The 22,711-nt window shown below is 49.5% G+C and overlaps 1 protein-coding gene across 2 annotated transcripts in view; it reads right to left on the reverse strand.

Moving 5' to 3' along the window:
• The window catches only part of GNE (glucosamine (UDP-N-acetyl)-2-epimerase/N-acetylmannosamine kinase), a 397,785-nt gene that overhangs the window by 44,134 nt on the left and 330,940 nt on the right, over nt 1–22,711 (reverse strand). For both annotated transcript variants that reach the window (XM_086961671.1, XM_086961672.1), the window contains exon 10: nt 21,106–21,288. In XM_086961671.1, the coding sequence (XP_086817797.1) occupies nt 21,106–21,288 (183 nt within the window). The remainder of the gene's footprint in view (nt 1–21,105; nt 21,289–22,711) is intronic.

A 22,711-nucleotide genomic window follows, 5' to 3' on the forward strand; every position in this document is an offset into this window, starting at 1 on the left:
GATCGCCAGGTTGAGCTGTTGCGGATCTGGGTGCTGAATGTCGCCATGGCTCTGCGTCAGAAGGCTGGGAGTGAGATGAAGCCTTTGATGCGGTACCACGGAGAGTTCCAGAAACGTGGTGTACCATGGTTGGCGAGCCCACGTAGGAGCAACCAGGATGAGAGTCATCGAGTGCTGCCTGAGCTTGCGTGCCACCAGCGGTATCAGAGGTGCTGGGGGAAAAGCGTACGCAAATCTGCCTGACCAGTTCATCCACATCGCATTGCCCTGTGATTGGGGGTGTGGGAACCTGGCGGCGAAGCTTTGGCATTTTGCGTTCTCCTTTGTGGCGAACAGGTCTATCTCTGGATGACCCCACCTTTGGAAGTACGGTTGGAGTACTGATGGATGTAACTCCCACTCGTGCATCTGATGGCTGTGTCTGCTGAGCAGATCCGCCATCTGGTTGTCCTTGCCTGGGAGATGTTCTGCCATGAGGAATATGTTTCTCTGAATGGCCCACTTCCACATGCTCTGAGCCAGATGAGACAGCTGTGGAGAGTGTGTTCCCCCCTGCTTTTGGATGTAGTACATGGCCGTCATGTTGTCCGTTCGGATCAACACGACCTTGTTGCACAGATGTACTTTGAACGCCTTTAAGGCCATGAAGATTGCCATCAGTTCCAACACATTGATGTGCATCTTCCTTTGCTGAAGTGTCCATAGTCCCTGCACTGTGTAATGGAGTACATGAGCTCCCCATCCCTGGAGAGAGGCGTCCGTTGTCAGGATGATCTGTGGGACAGGCTCTTGGAATGGTCGGCCCTTGCAAAGGTTTTGTGGCTTCCACCAATGCAGAGAGTTGTACGCCCGACCGCTCACCAACACTAGGTCTGTCAGTTGCCCATGAGCCTGAGTCCACTGACGTGCCAGGCACTCCTGAAGCGGACGCATATGTAGTCTCGCGTGCGGGACAATGGAGATGCAGGAGGCCATCATGCCTATCAACTGCATGAACACCCTCGCTGGAAGCGAGGTCTGGGGTCTGAATCGTTGGATCAGCGCCTGGATGCCGGCGATTCTCACTGAACTCGGCTGCGCAGTGGCCGCCAGAGTGTTGATTGTCGCGCCCAGATACTGACGCACGTGGGCGGGCTGGAGATGGGACTTTGGGTAGTTCAGAGAGAATCCCAGATCGTGCAGGAGGTGAATGGTGCGTGACACGTGGTCTACGCACTGCTGTTCCGTCTTTGCCTGAATAAGCCAGTCGTCGAGGTATGGAAAAACATGGACGTGCTGGCGACGGAGATGCGCTGCTACAGTCGCTAGGCACTTGGTGAAAACTCTTGGTGCCGTGGTGACCCCGAACGGCAGGACCCTGAACTGGTAATGCTGGTCTAAGATTTTGAATCTGAGATACTTCCTGTGTGAAGGATGCAGGGGAATGTGAAAATAGGCATCCTTCAGATCCAGCGTTGCTAGGAAGTCCCCCTGTTGAAGTAGGGGAAGCACCTGCTGCAACGTGAGCATATGGAAGTGCTCTGAGTTGATGTACCAGTTCAGGGGCCTGAGGTCCAGGATCGGCCTGAGTGATCCGTCCTTTTTGGGAATAAGAAAATACAGGGAGTAAACCCCTGTTCCTTGTTCTTGCAATGGAACGAGCTCTATCGCCCCTTTTTGCAGCATGATTAGTACTTCTTGCTGCAACAAGGTCAAGTGCTCGTCGGACATAGCACGGCCTCTTGGCGGTATGTCCGGTGGAATGGACGTAAGTTCTAGACAGTACCCGTACTGAATAAGAGACCTCACCCACCTGTCCGTGGTGATGGACCTCCACGCCGGCAGGAACTGCTGTAGTCTCCCCCCGACAGGTGTTGTGTGATCGGGGGGAAGTGACAAGACGTCACTGCTTGTTGGAGGCGGTGGACCTGGAGGCATTGTTTCCACGTCCTCTGCCCTTGATATTATTGCCTCTGTAGCCACCCCTGCCCTTGTTGTTGTTATACGAGGACTGGGTGTTACCCTTGTAGTATTGCGTGGTTTGGGGTGCCTGGCCTCTTGAGGTGCCTCTTGAATTGGAGCGGCGAAAAGAACCACCCCGAAACTGCTGGCTTTGTAAAGCCCCCATAGACTTGGCAGTTTCGGTATCTTTTTTCATTTTCTCTAGGGAGGCATCCACTTCAGGGCCGAACAGGTGGTCGGGATTCACCGTCTGACCCAGTAATGTGGTTTGTATGTCGGGCTTGAACCCAGAAATTCGAAGCCAGGCATGGCGTCTGAGTAACACGCTTGTATTGATAGCCCTGGAGGCAGTGTCTGCCACATCCAGGGCACATTTGATGGATGCATTAGTAATGAGTTTACCCTCCTGAATGAGCATCTCCCCCGCCTCCTTGTATTGGTCAGGCAAGTGTTGTAGGATGGCCTCTAATGTGTCGTAATGGGCCCTATCATAACGTGCAAGCAGTGCTTGGGTGTTAGAGATCCTCCAAATGTTTGCTGCCTGTGCAGCAATGCGTTTGCCCGATGCCTCAAAGATCTTTGACTCTTTGTCTGGGGGAGGAGCATCACCAGTAGTCTGCGAATTCGCCCTCTTTCGAGCGTTGGACACCACCAGGGAGTCCAATGGCAAATGTCCCTTAATATACGTGGGATCCGTGGGCGCCGCCTTATACTTCCTGTCGATGCGAGGATTGACCACCCGCGCCCGGGTGGGCTCCTTAAATACCTCCTGTGCATGCTTCAGCACCCCTGGGAGCATAGGTAGCGTCTTGACTTGCTTCTCGGCTACCGAGAAGGTGTCGACCAAGAAGTCCGCATCCACCGGGTCTGAGTGCAGTTCGACGTCATGGTTCGCTGCAGCTCTTTCTATTAATGCATTAAACGCCGCCGAGTCTTCCGTCGGGGACGTTTTAGTGGCGAAAAGTTGAGTGTCCTGACCCGACTGCAGGTCGTCCGTGTCGCCTCCTGCTGTCCAGGGCACTTGCTCCTCGTCCTGATCCGAGTACGCAGGATATGTGTACTCGTCGTATTCCTCTTCCACCTCTGGCACAGGGGAATGGGCCGGCGAGCGTTCCATGGCTTGTGGAGACAGAGGTTCCATCAGAGCCGAAGAGTCCGCAGAGTACTTTTTGTTCTTTAATGGAATCCTAAAGGGTTCCAATGGCGGCTCCGAGGTAATCTTTCTTTTGAGGAGCGACAATTTTCCGGTGTTGGCGTCGATTGTCACCTCTCGACGTTCCTCCACCGCGAGCGGTTGGAGCCGAAGCTTCGATACCACCAAGGCAGCTTTCGGCGTCAATGCTTGCTGAGAATGTCCGCTCTGCTTAGGCGCGAAGGCCTTCGGCGCCGACTTGGGAGGAAGGGTAAAACGGATGGGCGTTTGTCCCTTGGCAGGCTTCGGCGTGGGCCTTGGCACGCCAGCCTCCCGGCTGGGAACCACAGTGGACTGTTGGATCCGCTTCAAGGATTCTCCCACCTTCTTAGTAAGGGATGCCGAGGGCTGAACTGTCTCGAGCGTCTCCTCGTCTCCGAGAGCCCGGTCGTCAGCAGGCCTCTTCTTCGGTGCCGACGCCTCTTGGCCCGTCGCACCGTCGGCGTGACGCTTCTTCGAAGCCGTCTTCGGGTCCGCGACCCCTCTCGGTGCCGACACAGCCGCGTCGGAAGTCTTCACCTTCGGCGCCGACCCCGAGGACTTCGGGTCGGCCATTTTGGCGCGGCTTTTGTGGTCGGCCATCTTGGCGTGGCTCTTCGAGTCGGCCATTTTGGGTTTCGTGGAAGTTGACGCCTCCAGAACCTTCTTTACCAACGCCAGTTTCGGTTTCGGTTTCGCATCCGAGGGTGCGTGACCGGTTGGCTTCACTTTCGGTTTCTTGCCAGAAATGTCCGTGACCGGGCCCGGGGGCGGGGACGTAGGACTTGTAGTAAGATCTCGGGTAAGGCCCGAAGGCGATCCCTCGACCTGGGCCGTATGACGGGGGGAAACCCCGGAGTCCGTTTGGGGATGCTCTTCCTCTGAGCTATCTCCCATGGCGGCACAAATCAGTTCGTCGTCCCCTACCTCACCGGAGACTTCGTCGCCGGCCTCCTCGTCCGCGTCGTAGGCCTCTTCTTCGGACGCGGGGCCAGAGTCCGACTCTTGTACGCCGGCATCCTCCTCAATCGACTCCTGAAAGACGTCATCAGGTGTGGGTGCCGAAGCCGACAACTGTGCCTGGAGTCGATTAGCCCGGCGAATCTTCAAAGTTTTTTTACTCCTAAACTTTGAACAAGCCATGCAGGTGTCTTCCCGGTGATCCGGCGACAAGCATGTGTTGCACACAGGGTGCACGTCGAGGTGCGAGTATTTCGAGTGACATAGCGGACACTTCTTGAATGGAGTCCGCTCCATCGCAAATGAGTTAGTGTAGGCCCGTCCGCGTCGAAGCACGTGGAAGGGCAGTAGTAGATTGGAGCTGAGAGTCAGTAAGAAAACCCGAACGCAACTATACCGACGCCCAGCCTAAAGACCTTTTGGTCTCAAGTAAAATCGAACAACTATCGGTTCCGAAGGAGGGAACCGAAAACACATCCGAACCCTATGGCGGAAAAAAACAATCCGGGGATGGAGGCGATGCCCATGCGCACTGTAGTCCAGGGGAGGAGCCACCTATCTCGTGATACTTCGAAGACTCTTCCAGGACAACAATGTGCAATCATCCGGACCCAACACTAGGTGGCGGACTATGCACAGATATGAATTCAGCAGCCCACATGCCTCGAACTTGTATTTCACACCTATGCATAGGTTCAAAGGGTGGCCCCATTAGTCTGGTAAGCACTATGTTGAGATTCCAGACTGGGGAAGGTGGTCTTCTTGGTGGAATGACTCTTTTGAGTCCTTCCATGAAAGCTTTAATTGCTGGTACTTTAAACAGTGACAGATGTTGCCTGTTTTGTAGGTACGCCGCTATGGCTGCGAGATGAACTCTGATAGAGGTATATGCTAGGTTACATTGCTGTAAGTGTAATAAATAGCAAATGATTTGTTTAGTGGATGCGTCCAGAGGGTTGATGTGCTTACTGTTACAGTGTATAGCAAACCTCTTCCATTTTGGTGCATAGCATGCTCTGGTGGTAGGACGTCTTGCTTGTTTAATGATTTCCATGCATTCTGGTGGTAAATCTAAATACCCAAACTCTATGACCTCAGGAGCCAGATCGCTAGGTTCAGTTGTTTGGGATCTGGGTGCATTATTTCTCCATGGTTCTGTGTAAGATGCATGGGTAATAACCTTAGCTTTTGATGTGGTACTTGTGAGAGTTGTAGCAGCGTGGTGAACCACGGCTGTCTTGCCCACGTGGGTGCCACTAGTATCATTGTCATTGAGTGTTGCTGCAGTTTCCGAACCAGTAACGGAATTAGTGGTAGAGGAGGGAACGCGTAAGCAAATTTGTTGGACCAATTTATCCACAGTGCATTGCCCTGGGACCGTTGGTGTGGGTACCTGGATGCGAATTCTTTGCATTTTGCGTTCTGATGATTGGCAAACAGATCTATCTCTGGTTGCCCCCATTTTTGGAAGAATGGCTGTAGTATTTGGTCGTGCAGCTCCCATTCGTGTACTTGTTCTGACTGTCTGCTTAGGATGTCTGCTATTTGATTTTGAACTCCTGGTAGGTGTTCCGCTAACAGGTAGATCTTTTGAGGAATGGCCCATCTCCATATGTCCTGTGCTAGTCTGGACAGTTGGAGAGAGTGTGTCCCCCCCTGTTTTTGAATATAATACATTGCAGTCATGTTGTTTGTTCTGATCAGGACTGCTTTGCCTGTTATTTGCATTTGGAAAGCTTTTAGTGCTAGAAATATTGCTAATAGTTCTAGGTAGTTGATGTGCAGTTTCTTTTGCTGCACACTCCACTTCCCCTGCACTGTGTATCTGTCCATATGCGCTCCCCATCCGGAGAGCGATGCGTCCGCTGTTATTATCACTTGTGGAATTGGCTCTAGGAACGACCGTCCCTTGGAAATGTTTTCTGTGTTCCACCACTTCAGAGAGCGATACGTCCGGTCGTTTACCAACACCAGATCTGTAATCTGACCTTGAGCCTGATTCCACTGTGTCGCTAGACACTCTTGTAGTGGGCGCATTTGTAGTCTGGCATGTGGTATTAGCAGTATGCAGGAGGACATCATGCCTAATAGTTGCATAAACACTCGTGCTGGTAGTGAGTGTTGTGGTTGAAATCTTTGTATTAACCCGACCATTGTCTGTACTCTGATTGGGTTGGGGTATGCTATTGCCTTTTCTGTGTCTACTGTAGCCCCCAGGTATTGCTGAATCTGGTTTGGTTGCAGGTGTGATTTTTTGTAGTTCACCGTGAACCCTAGGTGGTGCAGCAATTGCATTGTCTTCTGTGTGTTGTGAAGACATTCTTCCTTTGACTTGGCCTTTATTAGCCAATCGTCCAAGTATGGGAAGACATGTATTTGTTGTCTTCTTAGGTGTGCTGCCACCACAGCTAGACATTTTGTGAAAACTCTTGGTGCTGTTGTGACACCGAACGGAAGGACTTTGAACTGATAGTGTTGTCCTTCTAACACAAACCTTAGGTATTTCCTGTGGGCTTTGTGAATTGGGATATGAAAGTAAGCGTCTTTTAGATCCAGTGTAGAAAGAAAGTCCCCTTTCTTCAGTAAAGGGAGTACTTGTTGGAGCGTGACCATGTGGAAATGCTCCGAATTTATGTAAGCATTGAGAGGTCTGAGGTCTAATATTGGTCTTAGGGACCCGTCCTTTTTGGGGATCAGGAAGTATAGAGAGTATACTCCTGTTCCTTGTTGATCTTTTGGGACCTTCTCTATTGCATGCTTTTGTAGAAGTGCTAGAACTTCTTCTCTTAACAATGTCAGATGATCTTGACTCATTGGACGCTGTTTGGGGGGGATGTTTGGTGGGGTAGCTGTGAGTTCTAGGCAATAACCATGTTGGATAATTTGTCTCACCCACTTGTCTGACGTGATGTTTTCCCAGACAGGTAGGAACTGTGATAGACGTCCCCCGACCGGTGTTATGTGGTCTGGGGGGAGCTCTATGAAGTCACTGTTTTGGTGTTGAGGCGTTGCGGTTGTTATTATTTCCGCGGCCTCTACCCTTATTGTTGTTACCTCTGTAACTGCCTCTTGAATTACCTCTGGGTGATGTTGGTGTGAAAGATGTGGATTGCTGATTCGTTCCTGTGTTCTTTGAGCCCCCTCTATAGGTGGATCTACGAAAGGAACCTCTGTGTGTTGGCTGTTGCAATGCTCCCATTGACTTAGCCGTTTCCGTATCTTTCTTCATTTTTTCTAATGTCTCGTCTGTGCTTGAACCAAACAATGTCTTCTGATCAAATGGTTTGTTCAGTAGGGCTGTTTGTACTTCTTGTTTGAATCCTGAGATTCTAAGCCATGCATGCCTTCTTAGCATGACACTCGTGTTAATAGATCTTGCTGCAGTGTCTGCTGCGTCTAATGCACACTTAATGGAAGTATTGGTTATTATTTTACCTTCCTGTATTAATTGATCTGCCTTTTTCTGATGTTCTTTTGGGAGATGTGTGAGAAGTTTTTCTAACTCATCATAATGTGCCCTGTCGTAACGTGCGAGTAGAGCTTGTGTATTGGCTATACGCCAGCTATTCGCTGCCTGTGATGCTACTCTTTTGCCTGATGCATCTATTAACTTCGACTCTTTATCTGGTGGAGGAGCCTCTCCTGTAGATAACGAGTTGCACAAGTTACTACTTGTGTAACGATATATCTGTAAGAGACATTAGTTAGTGATAGATTCCTTACCTTAGAATATCCCCAGGCGTCAGACTGGATCCGGAAATTTTTGCGTAGCAATACCCCTGCGCGCTGTTAGGCGTCGTCTGCGGCTCCGCGTCCGTCGTCGGCGTCGTGAGCGCCGGGATGACGTCATCGGAGTATATAGACGGCGCCCATGCGCGCTGACGTCAGTTCTGATAACACAGCTTTTCCGCGCCAGATACGCAGAGCCATGATAGAACTAACACTGGTGCCATTGAAACTAGGGCCCTGAAAGGGGATGACCTTAACCCTAAATATCGGTTCGCAGAACGGGGAGGATGGGAGGGCGGTAAGGAATCTATCACTAACTAATGTCTCTTACAGATATATCGTTACACAAGTAGTAACTTGTGCATCTGAAAGAGACACGTTAGTGATAGATTCCTTACCTTAGAATAGATACCCCAGCAATACCAACCCCGGTGGTGGGTCTGCGAACCAATATCACACCAGAAAGTCCTGGAGGACGGAACGGCCAAAGAAGCCATCCCTCCGGACTTGACTGTCCAGGCAGTAGTGTCTTGCGAACGTGTGCAGCGAGGCCCACGTGGCTGCCTGACAGATGTCCTGCAGGGGGACACCGCGGCCCAGGGCAGTTGTCGTTGCCGTGGCCCGAGTGGAGTGAGCCCGCAATCCAGCCGGGGGCTCCTTCCTCACCATGGAATAGCATGCTTGGATGCACAAGATGATCCACCTGGAGATGGTCCTCTTGTGCACAGCCTTTCCCTTCTTCGCGCCCACGTAACCAACGAAGAGTTGGTCATCCACCCGGAATTGGCGAGTGCGGTCCAGGTAGTAGGAGAGCGCACGTTTTGGATCCAGACGGTGGAGCCTCTCCTCCTCTTTCGAGGGATGCGGAGGCGGAAAGAAGGTGGGCAAGGTGATGGACTGCCCGATGTGGAAGGCCGTGACAACCTTGGGCAGAAAGGAAGGTCGTGTACGCAACACCACCTTATCAGGATGAACAGACAGGAAAGGCGGAGAAGAAGAAAGAGCCTGGAGCTCACTCACCCTCCTGGCAGAGGTGATGGCAACCAGGAAGGCCGTCTTCAGCGTAAGGAGGCGAAGAGGACAGTTATGAAGTGGCTCAAAGGGAGCACACATCAGATAGGTGAGAACAAGGTTCAAGTCCCACTGGGGCATCACGAAAGGAACAGGAGGGAACATGTGTGTGATGCCCTTCAGAAATCTACTCACTATAGGGGACTTGAACAAAGAAGGCTGATCAGGTAGCCTCAAGAAGGCTGAAAGAGCAGAGAGGTACCCTTTAAGAGTGCCCAGAGCAGAGCCCTGCTGGGCAAGGGAAAGAAGAAAGAGCAGCACTTCCGAAAGGGGTGCAGAGAGGGGATCCACAGCCTTTGCTGCGCACCATGCCACAAATCTATTCCACCGGCAGGCGTATACCGACTTTGTGGAGGGACGCCTGGCTGCCAGAATGATGTCACAGACTTCGGGAGGCAAGTCAAATGGCCTCAACTGCCGCCGCTCAATCTCCAAGCTTGTAGGTGGAGACTGGACAGGTTCGGGTGCAGGACCGTCCCCTGCTGCTGCGACAGAAGGTCCTCCCGAAGAGGCAGACGAATCGGGGGATCGACTGACATGCTGAGTAGCTCGGGATACCAGTATCTTCGAGCCCAGTCCGGAGCCACAAGGATAACTTGGGCCCGGTCGCGCTTGATCTTCTTCAGCACTCTGGGCAGAAGTGGTATAGGCGGAAAGGCGTACAACAGGCCGCAGCTCCACTCGCGACGAAAAGCGTCTCCGAGCGAGTGCCGCCTTGGAAACTCCAACGCGCAGAACTGCTGACATTGCGCGTTCTCTTCTGTGGCGAATAGATCTAACCAAGGCTCTCCCCACTGTCGAAAGAGACCTTGCGCCACGTCCGAGTTCAGACGCCATTCGTGATCCATCATGCACCGGCGGCTGAGTTCGTCCGCCCTGGCATTCAGAGAACCTGCCAGGTGTTGAACCACCAGAGTCACGCCCTGATGTTCCAGCCACTGCCAGAGGCGCAGAGCCTCCTGGCAAAGGGTCCACGACCCCACACCGCCCTGTTTGTTGCAGTACCACATGGCGGTGGTGTTGTCGGTGAACACTTGCACCACGCTCCCCCTGACAGAGGGGAGGAATGCTTTCAGTGCAAGACGAATCGCCCGCAGCTCCAGAAGGTTGATGTGGAGCCGGGACTCCGCCGGAGACCAGAGGCCTCTGATCTCCGCCTCTCCCATGTGGCCTCCCCAGCCCTGGAGGGACGCGTCCGTCACAACTACGTGCTCCGGCTGGGGTAGAGAGAGGGGTCTGCCACAGACCCAGTCGCGATCCGTGAGCCACCACTGCAGTTGTCTCGCAGTGCCCTCCGAGATCAGGACATGATCGGACAGGTTGCCCTGATGCTGGGCCCACTGAAACTTCAGGTCCCACTGCAGAGCCCGCATCCGCCACCTGGCGTGACGCACCAGAAGGATGCATGAGGCCATCAGTCCCAGAAGCCGCAGCGTCAACCTGACCGAGACCCGGGATAACGGCCCGAAGATAGGAATCAGAGCCTGAATATCCCGAACCCGCTGCTCGGGTGGGTAAACCCGAAACTGCGCCGAGTCGAGAACCGCTCCGATGAAAAGGAGCTTCTGAGAGGGACACAGGTGTGACTTCGGCACATTGATGGAGAACCCCAGCAAGTGCAGGAGGTCGGCCGTAGTCTGGAGGTGGCTGACGACTGTCTGGGGCGAGCCCGCCTTCAACAACCAGTCGTCGAGGTAGGGGAAGACTGACACCCCTTGCCTGCGCAGATGGGCTGCGACCACCGCCATCACCTTCGTGAACACCCGTGGGGCGCTGGTAAGGCCGAAGGGGAGCACGGTAAACTGAAAGTGCTCGTGGCCTACCGTGAACCGCAGGTAACGCCGGTGGGCCGGCAGGACGGGGATGTGGAAATAGGCGTCCTGCAAGTCCAACGCTACCATCCAGTCTCCTGGGTCCAGGGCAGCCAGGACCTGAGCCAAAGTGAGCATCTTGAACTTCTCCGTACGGAGGAAGCCGTTGACGTTCCGCAGATCCAAGATAGGGCGTAGGCCCCCTTTGCCCTTCTTGGGTACAAGAAAGTAGTGGGAGTAACAGCCACGTCCTACTTCTGGCCCAGGAACGCGCTCGATGGCCCTCTTGGCCAAGAGGGCCGAAACTTCCTCTTGCAGAAGTCGCAAGTGATCCCCCGACACACGGTGGCATTGAGGTGGCATGGATGGAGGGGAAGACTCGAAGGGGAGGGAGAAACCCCTTCGGACAATTTGCAGCACCCACCTGTCCGAAGTGACTGTATGCCAGTGGGAGAGGTGATGGCGAACCCTGCCTCCCACAGGCGTCACATGGGCCTGAAAACTCGGACTAGGAAGGTTTTGAGGCGGGGGCTGCTGAGGGAGGTGTGGACTGGCCTCGCCGCTGGCCCCGACCACCGCCACGGCGGTTCCCACGGCCGCCACCGCGTTGCTGAACATTCTGCGGCGCGTGGCTGACGGTCCGTGGTGGGGCGCCCCTTCCGTGGCCACGAAAGGAGCGAAAGGCACCCGATTGCTGGCGTGGGGCCGCAAGACCCAAGGACTTGGCCGTGGCCCTGGAGTCCTTAAAACGTTCCAGCGCATGGTCTGCCTTGTCGCCGAAGAGGCGACGGCCATCAAACGGCATGTCCAGGAGAGTAGCCTGGACATCGGCCGAGAAATTGGCGGACCTCAACCAGGCGTGGCGTCGAACCGCCACCGTCGTTGCCATCGCCCTGCCCAGTGAGTCCGTGGTATCCAGCCCACACCGGATGGAAAAGCGTGCTGCATCTCGGCCGTCCGCAAGGGTTTGGCTGAGTTTAGCCCTGACCTCCTCAGAGCATTGTGGCAGCACCTCCGCAACCGTGTCCCACAGAGTGTGGGTGTAGCGGCCCAAGAGACAGTTGGTGTTCACTGACCGGAGCCCTAGGCTCACAGACGAGAAGACCTTCTTCCCGAACTGCTCATATCTCTTGGATTCCCGATCGGGCGGGGCCGTCGGGAATGCGGTCTGGGAAGTGGAGGCCTGGATGACCAGGCTCTCGGGGGTGGGGTGGGTGGACAAAAAGCAAGGGTCGCCCGGTGCCGGGCGGTAGCGTCTGGCCACGTTCCTATCCACAGGGGGACCTGTGGCGGGCTTGGACCAAGTGCCCAGCAGAACGTCACACAAGGCCTCATTGAACGGCAGAAGGGGCTCCGCGGAGCCGGACTGCTGTTTGAGTACCTCAGTGAGGAGATTAGTCCTCACGGCCGCGACGGGGAGCTCAAGGTGTAGGGCCTTAGCTGCCTTCGTCAACACTACACTGTAGGCAGAACCCGCCTCCGAAGCCACAGTCGGGGGCGACGTAAATCCAGTGTCTGGCGATGTGTCAATACCACTGGCCTCCCCAAGCTCATATGTCCAGTCCTGATGAGACTGGCAATCACGTGCCAGAGGGTCCTCGGACCCCTCCCACTGCTCCTCGTCACCCAGCTCCTGGAGACCAGGATCAACAGCCAGGGCCTCCTCGTGGAGATAGAATTCTCCGACGGCCGACGGAATCGGCGCCCAGCGGCGCCCCTCCGACGCCTGAGGCGGACCGTAGGAAGCATTGGGGTCGGCAACCACTACGGCTGCCGGGGACGACACCTGAAGGGACGGCGCCGGTGAGGTCGTAAGGTCGACCGGCGAGGTCCCGGATCCGGAGCCGGATCCAGCGAGGTCGCGCGGCGCCGGGACCGAAGTCGCCAGCGGCGCCGGGCCCGAAGTACCCGACGTCGTCGGGGCCGAAGCGCCCGACCCGGAAGGACCTCCAGACGGAGCCGATCGGCCCGAAGGCGCCACGGGAACCGACTGAGGAGGGAGGGCCCTCATGGCCATGAGGTACCTCTCGACCTCCTCCTGCGACGCGCCGTGCCCAGGGACCCGAAGGTGTGGGGCAGGCGGCGACGCTTGCGACTCCCGCGGAGCCGCGTGGGCGGTGTCGCCCGAATCCCCGGTCGCATCGAGCGAGTGACGGGGCGGGTCGGAGGACCGATGGTGTCGCTCCGACCTCTCATGCCTCTTACCTGAGGACTTGGATCCAGACGATCGGTGACCACTCCCGGAGCGTCGATGACTCCGACCTCGCGACCTGTCCCTCGACCTCCCGTGGGACCGGGACCGGGACCTGGAGCGGCGCGGGGCCGACTGCCTCAGCTCGAGACGCTTGCGGGACCGCTCCCGCCTAGCCTTCGACGTCAGGGCCCGGCAGTCGTCACAGGTTCGATCGTCGTGGTCGAGGCCTAAGCACTTCAGGCACCGGCGATGGGGGTCCGTGACCGACATGAGTCGGCCGCACTTCGAGCAAGGCTTGAACCCGGGCATCCCTGGCACCGATAGTCGAGAATCGACTAAGTAGAGGATCAAAAAGATCAAAAAAGTTTTCAGTCAAAAAGTGACTGGGGGTAGAGCTTCTTCCGGATCTGCGCTAGCTGGCGCGGAAAAAAGAAGAACTGACGTCAGCGCGCATGGGCGCCGTCTATATACTCCGATGACGTCATCCCGGCGCTCACGACGCCGACGACGGACGCGGAGCCGCAGACGACGCCTAACAGCGCGCAGGGGTATTGCTACGCAAAAATTTCCGGATCCAGTCTGACGCCTGGGGATATTCTAAGGTAAGGAATCTATCACTAACGTGTCTCTTTCAGATTGCTCTTTTACGAGCGTTTGAGACCACCAGCGAGTCTAGAGGTACATGCCCTCTAATAAATATTGGGTCCTTTGGAGCCGCTTTGTATTTTTTATCAATTCTTGGGTTTAACACCCTGGCTCTCACTGGGTTTTCGAATATTTCCTCTGTGTGACTAAGAAGACCCTTCAACATAGGAAGAGTACCTGATGTTCTCTGTGCATTAGGTAGAGTCTCTAACAAGAAATCCTCTATTTGAGGTTCTGTATGCATATCTAGTTTGTGATATTTTGCTGCCCTATTAATGAGTTGCACAAAACCTGTGTTATCATCAGGTGGTGAAGGCTTTGAGGGATATAGCTCTGGGTCGTTGTCCTCATCTGACCCTACATCATAATTTTCCCATGGGTCCTCCTCATCTGGGATAGTTTCGTCATCCCCTTGAGGTTCTCCCTCCCCTAGATCACTGTCTACATCTGACTGAGGTGTAGCTGGTCTTGGTGTGGAAGGTGTAGGAATATTTGGCCTATTGTGAGGAATAGGAGAAGAGGGTGTGACTCTAGGACGAGGAGAAGCAGGAGGAGTTATATTCGTCCCCATTGTTCTCTTTTTTGAAGGAAGAGGTTTTTCTTCTGACTGTTCACTCTTTCTCTTCTTCGTGACCACTTTCCCAGTTTGTGGATCAATAAACAAGATCTTTTGTTTGGGATCTGTCTGTTGCTCCTGAATCGGTACCGAAGGTCCTGGTTCCGAGAGGTGCTTTTGTTTTCGATCGTCAGATCTTGTTGTTTTCGACACAGAATGTCTGCTCGATTCCGACTTTCTGGGTATCGAGTGTATCTTGGGCGATAAGTCATATTTATGTTTCGACATGGAATGTTTCGATACCGAGCTCTCCTTTGTATGTAGCCTCGGTGCCGAAGTCGATGTCGCCCTTTTCTCGGATCCGACATGGTGGGAGTCCGAGTGTTTCGGTTTCAGTTTCGTTGCCGGGCCCGAGGGCGGGGCGTCGGAAACTTTTTTCAGCGGTTTGACCGGGCCCGAGGGCGGGGTCGTTAGCGCACTGGGTCGGTTTTTCGGTAAGGGGACGTCGTCACTCACGGTTTGTTGCTCGATGAGTTCTTCAACCTCCGACTGGTCCCCTTCCGACCCCGACTGGTCCTCTTCTTCCTCGATTTGCTCGTCTCCGAACAGCTCCGGGATCGCTTCCGCCTGCATTCTGGAAACCTCGTGTCTTCGAGCTCTACGATTTCTAATCGTTAGCTTGGAGGAGAATGCTGCACAGGCTTCGCAGTCCCTGGATTCGTGTTCAGGCGATAGACAGAGGTTGCACACCTCGTGTAGGTCCTTGTGTGGGAACTTAGCACCACACGTTGGACATTTTTTGAATGGAGTCCTTTCCATGGACTCCGGGCTTGACTGCGTCGAGAAAGGCCTCCTGTTCTTCGACGTAGATCCAAGTTTTTCTCTTCGATTTTGAATTTGCAACGCGTCGGAATGGAAATGAACGCGTTCGATAACAATACCGTCGAATTGGAAAGGGAATACGCGCCGGTAAATCACTTTCTTCTGAAGTTGATCTGGAGCGTCTCGATCCTCATCCGAACCCGATGGCGGAAAAAAACAATCTAAGGATGGAGCCGATGCCCATGCGCACTACCAACCAAGGGAGGAGTCACCAAGATACAAAAGACTCTCCAAGAGAAAAACAAAGTGCAATCATCCGAGCCCAACACCAGATGGCGATCTATTCATAATGTACCATCTGCAGCCCATATGCCTCGAACAGTATTTTACATCTGCTCTCTCATCAAGCCATACTGTCCAGGCAGAGAACTTCGCTCGGCCCACCTGGCCCTTCTCACCATCCCTCGCTTTAAAAAGCAGAAGGCGGGCGGAGCGAGATTCGCTGTCCTGGCTCCAACTTTTTGGAATTCCCTCCCGGTTACCCTACGTACCTCACCTTCTTACCTTCTGTTCCGGAAGAACCTTAAAACCTTCCTTTTTACACAAGCCTACCTGACCTAATTTCTCAGCTGCTGCCGTCCACTGTTCACCACTAGCGCCATGAAACCGCTGGGTATGCGAGCGCTGTACTAATGTTTTTAAATTCAAATTCAAATACTAGAATTGCTTTCTGCTGAGAGACTTAATTTTTTTAATTTTTCTGGCAACTGTCTCTAGTTAACTTTCTTGATCGAAAACGACCAGCAGAGATCAGTAAAATCCCAGAATCACTTTAGCATTCTCTAGATTCCAGTCCATAGAAATTGTCTTCCAAGAGCCCCTGTAGAAAATAATATTTTTTCCAAATCTTGTATTTTCAGTGATATTACCACCGAAGGCCCTGATTTTATATTAAAAAAACAGAGCTTTGGTCTATACCATTTCCCTCTGAAAGGCAATATTTATCTCCATGTGTTCCCATACTGGCGTGTCGCGCAGTTTGGTGCTTACTTTCCCTCCATGTTAAAGAACAGTAGATGTTTCAGCACCCAGGCTAATGTGCGGTATAGCTAAACACATATAAGGTCCCAAAGGCAAGACCGATTGCATTGCAAATGCTTGTTCTTCTGATTTTTACTACCAGATTCTCATTGACTGTCTATTCTGGGTCTTTTGTTTTGGCCGTGGGTAAAGGAGCTGCCTCTTTGTCAGCACAAGGACATGATTTAGATATTTGTGCGGTTCTGAACTCCTATCACAGTATAACATTCATATAACACTGATTGAAAGTATGGTAAAGAATAAAGGATAGCTTACCTAAGGCATTCATTATGTTTGACAAGATGGGTCTAAAGAGGCATGAAACAGGGAGTTGACAGGAAACAGAAGTGGGGGAGAAATGGGCTTATGCCTTCATCTCTGGTTAGTTTAGTTACAGATTGCAGCTGTTAACCATAACTATTTCAATGTGCTCTAGCCCCGAATTTTCAATGAAGATGGGTTGAACTGTGTGTATTGATGTATTTATTTAGGACTTTTATAACACACAACATATTGCTTTTCATTCACAACACAGCTCCAGATTGAGCAAATAAATACAATGGCTGAAAAAGATTCAAGGGAAGGAGAGATCAACTATTCGTCACTCACTGCCCCAGTGGCTGCAAGCCTAAAGCAGAATGCCTGCCTTAAGAGTTCAGTCTTCCCAGCTTTTCGGAACTCAAGGCAAAACGGTAATATGTTTATTTTATTTTTAATAGCTATATTTAATCAATTTTAAACAATCACTAAGTGGTTGTACAAAGGTTTCAACTTATCTCCATCCAGACATTTTTCATGTAGTAGCGGATTCCAGTGACACACCAATTATGCAATATCTACAACTAAATGTATTAGTAAGCACATGCCATACTAGTAAACATAGATGAACCGAACATCATACAAAATTATAGTATAGTAATAACTTAACCATACGCTACTACTAACAGAGGTATCATTCTGACCATTACAATTTCCCATTGGGTTAAGAAGCTCCCTGCACAATTCTCTCCAGGTTGCAATATCCTCAGCTAATTTTCATTCTTTCTACAGGCTTTCGTGTGCAGTTCTTCTACAAGAGACCATTTGCCTACATCCGTCATCCAGCTCTTTAATGTCAGCATATTGTCACAACATATTGCTTTTCATTCACAACACAGCTCCAGATTGAGCAAATAAATACAATGGCTGAAAAAGATTCAAGGGAAGGAGAGATCAACTATTCGTCACTCACTGCCCCAGTGGCTGCAAGCCTATAGCAGAATGCCTGCCTTAAGAGTTCAGTCTTCCCAGCTTTTCGGAACTCAAGGCAAAACGGTAATATGTTTATTTTATTTTTAATAGCTATATTTAATCAATTTTAAACAATCACTAAGTGGTTGTACAAAGGTTTCAACTTATCTCCATCCAGACATTTTTCATGTAGTAGCGGATTCCAGTGACACACCAATTATGCATTATCTACAACTAAATGTATTAGCAAGCACATGCCATACTAGTAAACATAGATGAACCGAACATCATACAAAATTATAGTATAGTAATAACTTTACCATACGCTACTACTAACAGAGGTATAATTCTGACCATTACAATTTCCCATTGGGTTAAGAAGCTCCCTGCACAATTCTCTCCAGGTTGCAATATCCTCAGCTAATTTTCATCCCTTCTACAGGCTTTCGTGTGCAGTTCTTCTACAAGAGACCATTCGCCTACATCCCTCATCCAGCTCTTTAATGTCAGCGCTCGTGTGCTCATCCAGCATATAGCTACCCTCCGTTTGGCCAGAACCATAGCTAATTGTAGCAATTTATAAGCCATCTTAGGTTTCTTGGGCTTCGGGGTCTTCCCCAAGAGACAATGCGCCGGATTAGCCTCCACTTGGATAACCACACCCCATGCGCACTTTTTCTACCACACTAGCCCAATACTGATGCAACTCTGTACATTCCCATGCTAAATCCAGGAACCCAACTTGGGTCTTATTACATGTAGGGAATTTGTGGGGACTAGTTGGATCCATGCGATGTTGCCTCGCTGAGGTTATGTACACCCGCTGCAGGGAATTATAATGTATCAATTTTAGGCGTGCATTACAGGATACTTTACGGGTTAATGTACATGCCCTCACCAAGCTTTTCTCTGGCAACAGAGACTGTAGATCCTCATTCCATGCCTTAAGGGCTAGGGATACCAAATCTGCCCTCATAGCTTTATATAGCAGTAAAACCAACCTGCACCCACTACCGCATGCAAGCAACACGTCCAGAGTCTCAGTCGTTTGAGGCCTGTTTGGATACTTAGGCCATGTAACCCTGACCAGCTCCACTAGACCTCCATACTGTAGATACTGCTCCTGCCCCAGGTCGAACACCTCACACGCCTGTTCAAATGTAATGAAGGTGTCTTTCGTGTACAGAGCCGCAAGGACCAGACATAGCCCCACCTTCAAGCCTGGAAGGACATTTCCTCAACCATTTTGCGCACTGGGGCCAAAAGCCAGATGTTTAACTCATGGTGGAACGGCGCGTGCCTAAGTAAACGTTCCACAAACCATTGCCATATGAATGTTGTTTGTTTAACGAAATATGGTAGAACCATGATTGCACCTGCCCCCTCTATCAGTAGAACAGGTAGGTTTTCTGGCTGCACTTGACCACTAAGTAGGCGCTTCTCCCAGTTATCACCCTCATCCAACCACCGTGCCGGGTGTTGAAGTTGTGCTGCATAGTACTATAGGTCCAATCTGGGCACCTTAATCCCCCCCTCCACGTAGCGCTTTGAGAGGACCTGCACCGCTACCCTGCTACGTTTTCCCACCCAGAAAAGGGATATCAAGATTGATTTCAGTTGTAAGAATACAGAGATGGGGATATTGCACATTGAGTTTTGCAGGACATAAAGACATCGAGGCAATACCACCATTTTTGCCACAGCAATTCTGCCAATTAAGGACAGCGGCAGCGTGTTCCAAAAGGCTACTGAACGCTTCAGGGCCTCAAATACCTTGGTCATGTTTAAATCGAGCACTTGTGTATCCTTGTGCGCTACCTGTATTGCCAGATAACGGAAGTGGCCTGTCTCCCATCTCAACAGTACAGTTAAATGTTTAAGGTGTTATACAGTCTGAGACCAAGGATGCCCATTTTTAGTATTTTCTGACTGAAGGATCCCTAATTAGTAAAGCATGAGCTGACTGTTCAGAAGCTCTTGGTTGGGGTGTAGTGGGATGCAAGATGGTGTAAGATAGCAGTTCCTTTATTCCAATAAGACTATAGATGGAATACAAAGATTTTTGTATGTGCCACTGGAGTCAGCGTAGTGGTTTCAAGACCTGTTTCGAATTGTTATGGTTCAAATGGTTATGGCTCAAAAGATTAGGGCATAACTGGCCCTTCTGATTTTCTAACCTTTGCAGTTTGTCTGCATACTTTATGAGTCCTGTGTAGACTATGCAACCATAGTTTGGCTACCCCGTAAGGAGGTAACTGGTCAACTCTAGACTGTGGTTGATTTGCAGGGGTGAGAGTATTTTGCCCCAGAGCATCACATAATGATTTGCACATATTACTACAGGGTTGACCAATGTATTGATTCGGAATACAATATCCAGATTGCAGGACTTTTGTGATGTGGCAGAGGAGAGTATCAAAGATGTGTATTTCATTCAAAAGGATGCCTGCTGTGATCTGTGCAGTCCTATACCTAGTTTCTGTTCTGCTCAAGCATAGGAATCTTTTTATCTAGTGGACTGTAAAGTTCCTGGCAGCATCTATGATATGAAATGGAGTTGGATACCTATAAGCATTTAGAAATAAACTTGAGACAGGGGGTCTAAATGTTAAGGAAAACTGGACTTACAGGACTGTGGAACAACTACTAACTCTCTGTATCACGGATTATGAAGGAAGAAGTGGATTGTCTCAAATATCTATCAACAACATTGCAGGTCCTTGCACATGGGAGGGGGTTGAGCCTAATGCCAATTAACTTCTAAAACCTCTAAGATCTTGGTGAAATGGTAGCATTCAGCAACATGAGAATATCACCTTTTTTTGCACACTACAAAGTAGGTGTGTCCTGGCTAAGTCACAGCCTTCCAACTTGAGATTGCGCTTCAATCATAAATTCAGTGGCATTCCGCCCCAAGACCTCTAGAAGAAACTATTTTAACAACATATAAAAACTGGCACCCTATGCTGGTCTACATTTCAAGTTATTAAACTATTCAACACAAATATAAAAAATCCAGATTACATAGACCTACATACCGTCCTATTGCACTTTTAAATGGCAGTCTTTCAAGATGTGGACATGGGTTGTTATGGTTTCAGAATTCAAATGCTTTCACTACGCCTTGCTGGCTATTCACTAAACAATGATTGGTTGGTCCTTTTCCTTTACCAGCTATTAGGACTAGGTGTATTAAGAAATTATAGTATTTTTTTCTATTATAAAAGCAACTGAATCTGAATTCTTGATTTTGATATGGTCACATTTGTGTCAAATGTTATATTACTTTTGGGAACAATCTGTTTTTAAAAATTAGGTTGAGCCAGACACTTTATTTACAGGATATTTGCAAAGATATGTTTTGCTATTTTTGGATTTATGAATTAAATTCAGCTTGGAGAACTCTACAAATATTAAAACCTTTTGCGACATTTCTACAATCCTTTGCTAGTGTATTCAGTGAGACCAAGCAGCTGGAGTCTAAATATTGCTTAAATATTAACAATCACTCAGGACATGTTGCATCTAAAATGATAACATTGATGGTATTAATAACTTAAATACAATGCCTCCTTCTGGGTAATGATTTGATTACAGACTGCAAGAAGGCCTGGTGCAAAGTATTTAGATAATATTGCTTCTTTATATTATAAATGTATACAATACAACCAGGAAACCAACATTTTAAAGGTGGACAACAATTTACAATAGATAAAAAGACTTGACGAGAAGTGGAAAATACAGATTTAATATGTAATGGAGTCAAACATCCTAATGGAGAGCAACACTCTGACAGCAATATCGAAGACAAGACAAGCAGGTTATTCTAGTAGAAATGAAAAGATTATTAAAAAAGATAATTAACAACATTAAAGGATTTTGGAAATGAGATTACCATCATGAAGTTTTTTAGCTTCTCTCTGCAAGGCTATTCCAGAGGCATATGCTTCTATACACCCATAACTACCACACGAACAATCTGGTCCATCGAATGACACCATAATGTGCCCAAGCTCGCCAGCACAGAAGGAATTGCCATGGATAAGTTCATTCTGATGAATAATTCCCCCTCCAATTCCTAGAAGAGTAAACAGGATGCATCATTAAATAAGTCTGGTATTTATGAGTGTAACTGAATAGTTCAAGCAGACATTAATTTAAAAAAATCTCAAGTTGGCAGTGCACCCATTTATCTAATTTCCATTTCTGCTAGAATATGGCTAATCAAGCTCATTGTTGTATTCCAATTAACCGAATGTACTGCCCTTTTAACGATGAAATTACTAGGGCTATATTGTGGAGACACGCCACATGTTGTCTTCAAATACACTTAAAGACAATTTCCTATGGAACTTTAGAATGATTCTCTCCTACTGCAAAATAGGAATTTCCAGGGACATCTATAATTCCTGAAAGGAGATGGTACTCGTCAATAAAAGTGCATTCCTCTCAGATTTATCAACAGGTTTTGGGCTAATCATCAAACATGTTGGATACATTCATATACATTGGGATTCTTTTTGGTTCAACATTCTCCAATCTTGCAATTCCCATTTCTTAAGGATCCAGATTGAATTCAACTTTATTAATCTACTCAGCATCAGGGCAGATTGGGCTGATCAGACCTTTGTCCCCAACACCCCATACATCTGTAAGGAAAGGGGAAATTCTTTCAGAAACAACTGATATTCTGATAGGAGTGAAAATTCTCCCAATAGTAGTGCAATCAAAGTAGACTTCAAGAATAAAGAAAGGCAGTTTAGTATTAGAGATTTCCAAAATCTTCCAGTAAATCTGCACCAAAGAGTGTCCCCTAGTGCTTCTGTAAACATATAGATGTTTTATTTGTGTGATTCCTGTTTAAAAACAAGTAAATGTTGGCCAACGAAGGTAGCACTAATAAGATTACGTTCCTTTCACCTTTATGATAGAAAAGTAGGGACCATCACACATGGCAATCACTTTTAAGTACATTATTTTTCATAAATCTATTAAGGTTTTATTCCTATAATGGGGAGCGCAGAAATGATCAGCAACTTCTGGTCGACAGGTCATAATCCTTTGAATCTACACATCTGCTAGATATTGAATAAAGTAATCATTAATTCTTAAGAAATCAGTTGTTTTATTGCTGCAGTTCAATTGACGAAGAAGTCTACTATAATTACATTGTTCTACAACTGAGTATCAACTTACCATTGCTATCATCCTCTACAATAAACGATGTCCTGCCACCCCAAATTCACAAGGTTCATCTAGAGGGCAGCTTTTAAGTCACCCACCACATCACATCTAAATTAGAGAGATCAGGCCTGATTTAATCTTGGTGGACAGGTGACTCCGTCACAAAAGTGACAAATATCCTGTTGACTGAAATATAAATCCCATAGGATATAATGGGATTTATATTTTGGTGGACGGGAAATCCGTAGCCATTGTCACCTAATAGCTCATCTGCCAAGATCTAAATCAGGCTGAAAGTCATGCAGAATTAAAGCAAA

Source organism: Lissotriton vulgaris, chromosome 3_1 (genome assembly GCF_964263255.1).
Source record: "Lissotriton vulgaris chromosome 3_1, aLisVul1.2, whole genome shotgun sequence".
Taxonomy (NCBI): domain Eukaryota; kingdom Metazoa; phylum Chordata; class Amphibia; order Caudata; family Salamandridae; genus Lissotriton; species Lissotriton vulgaris.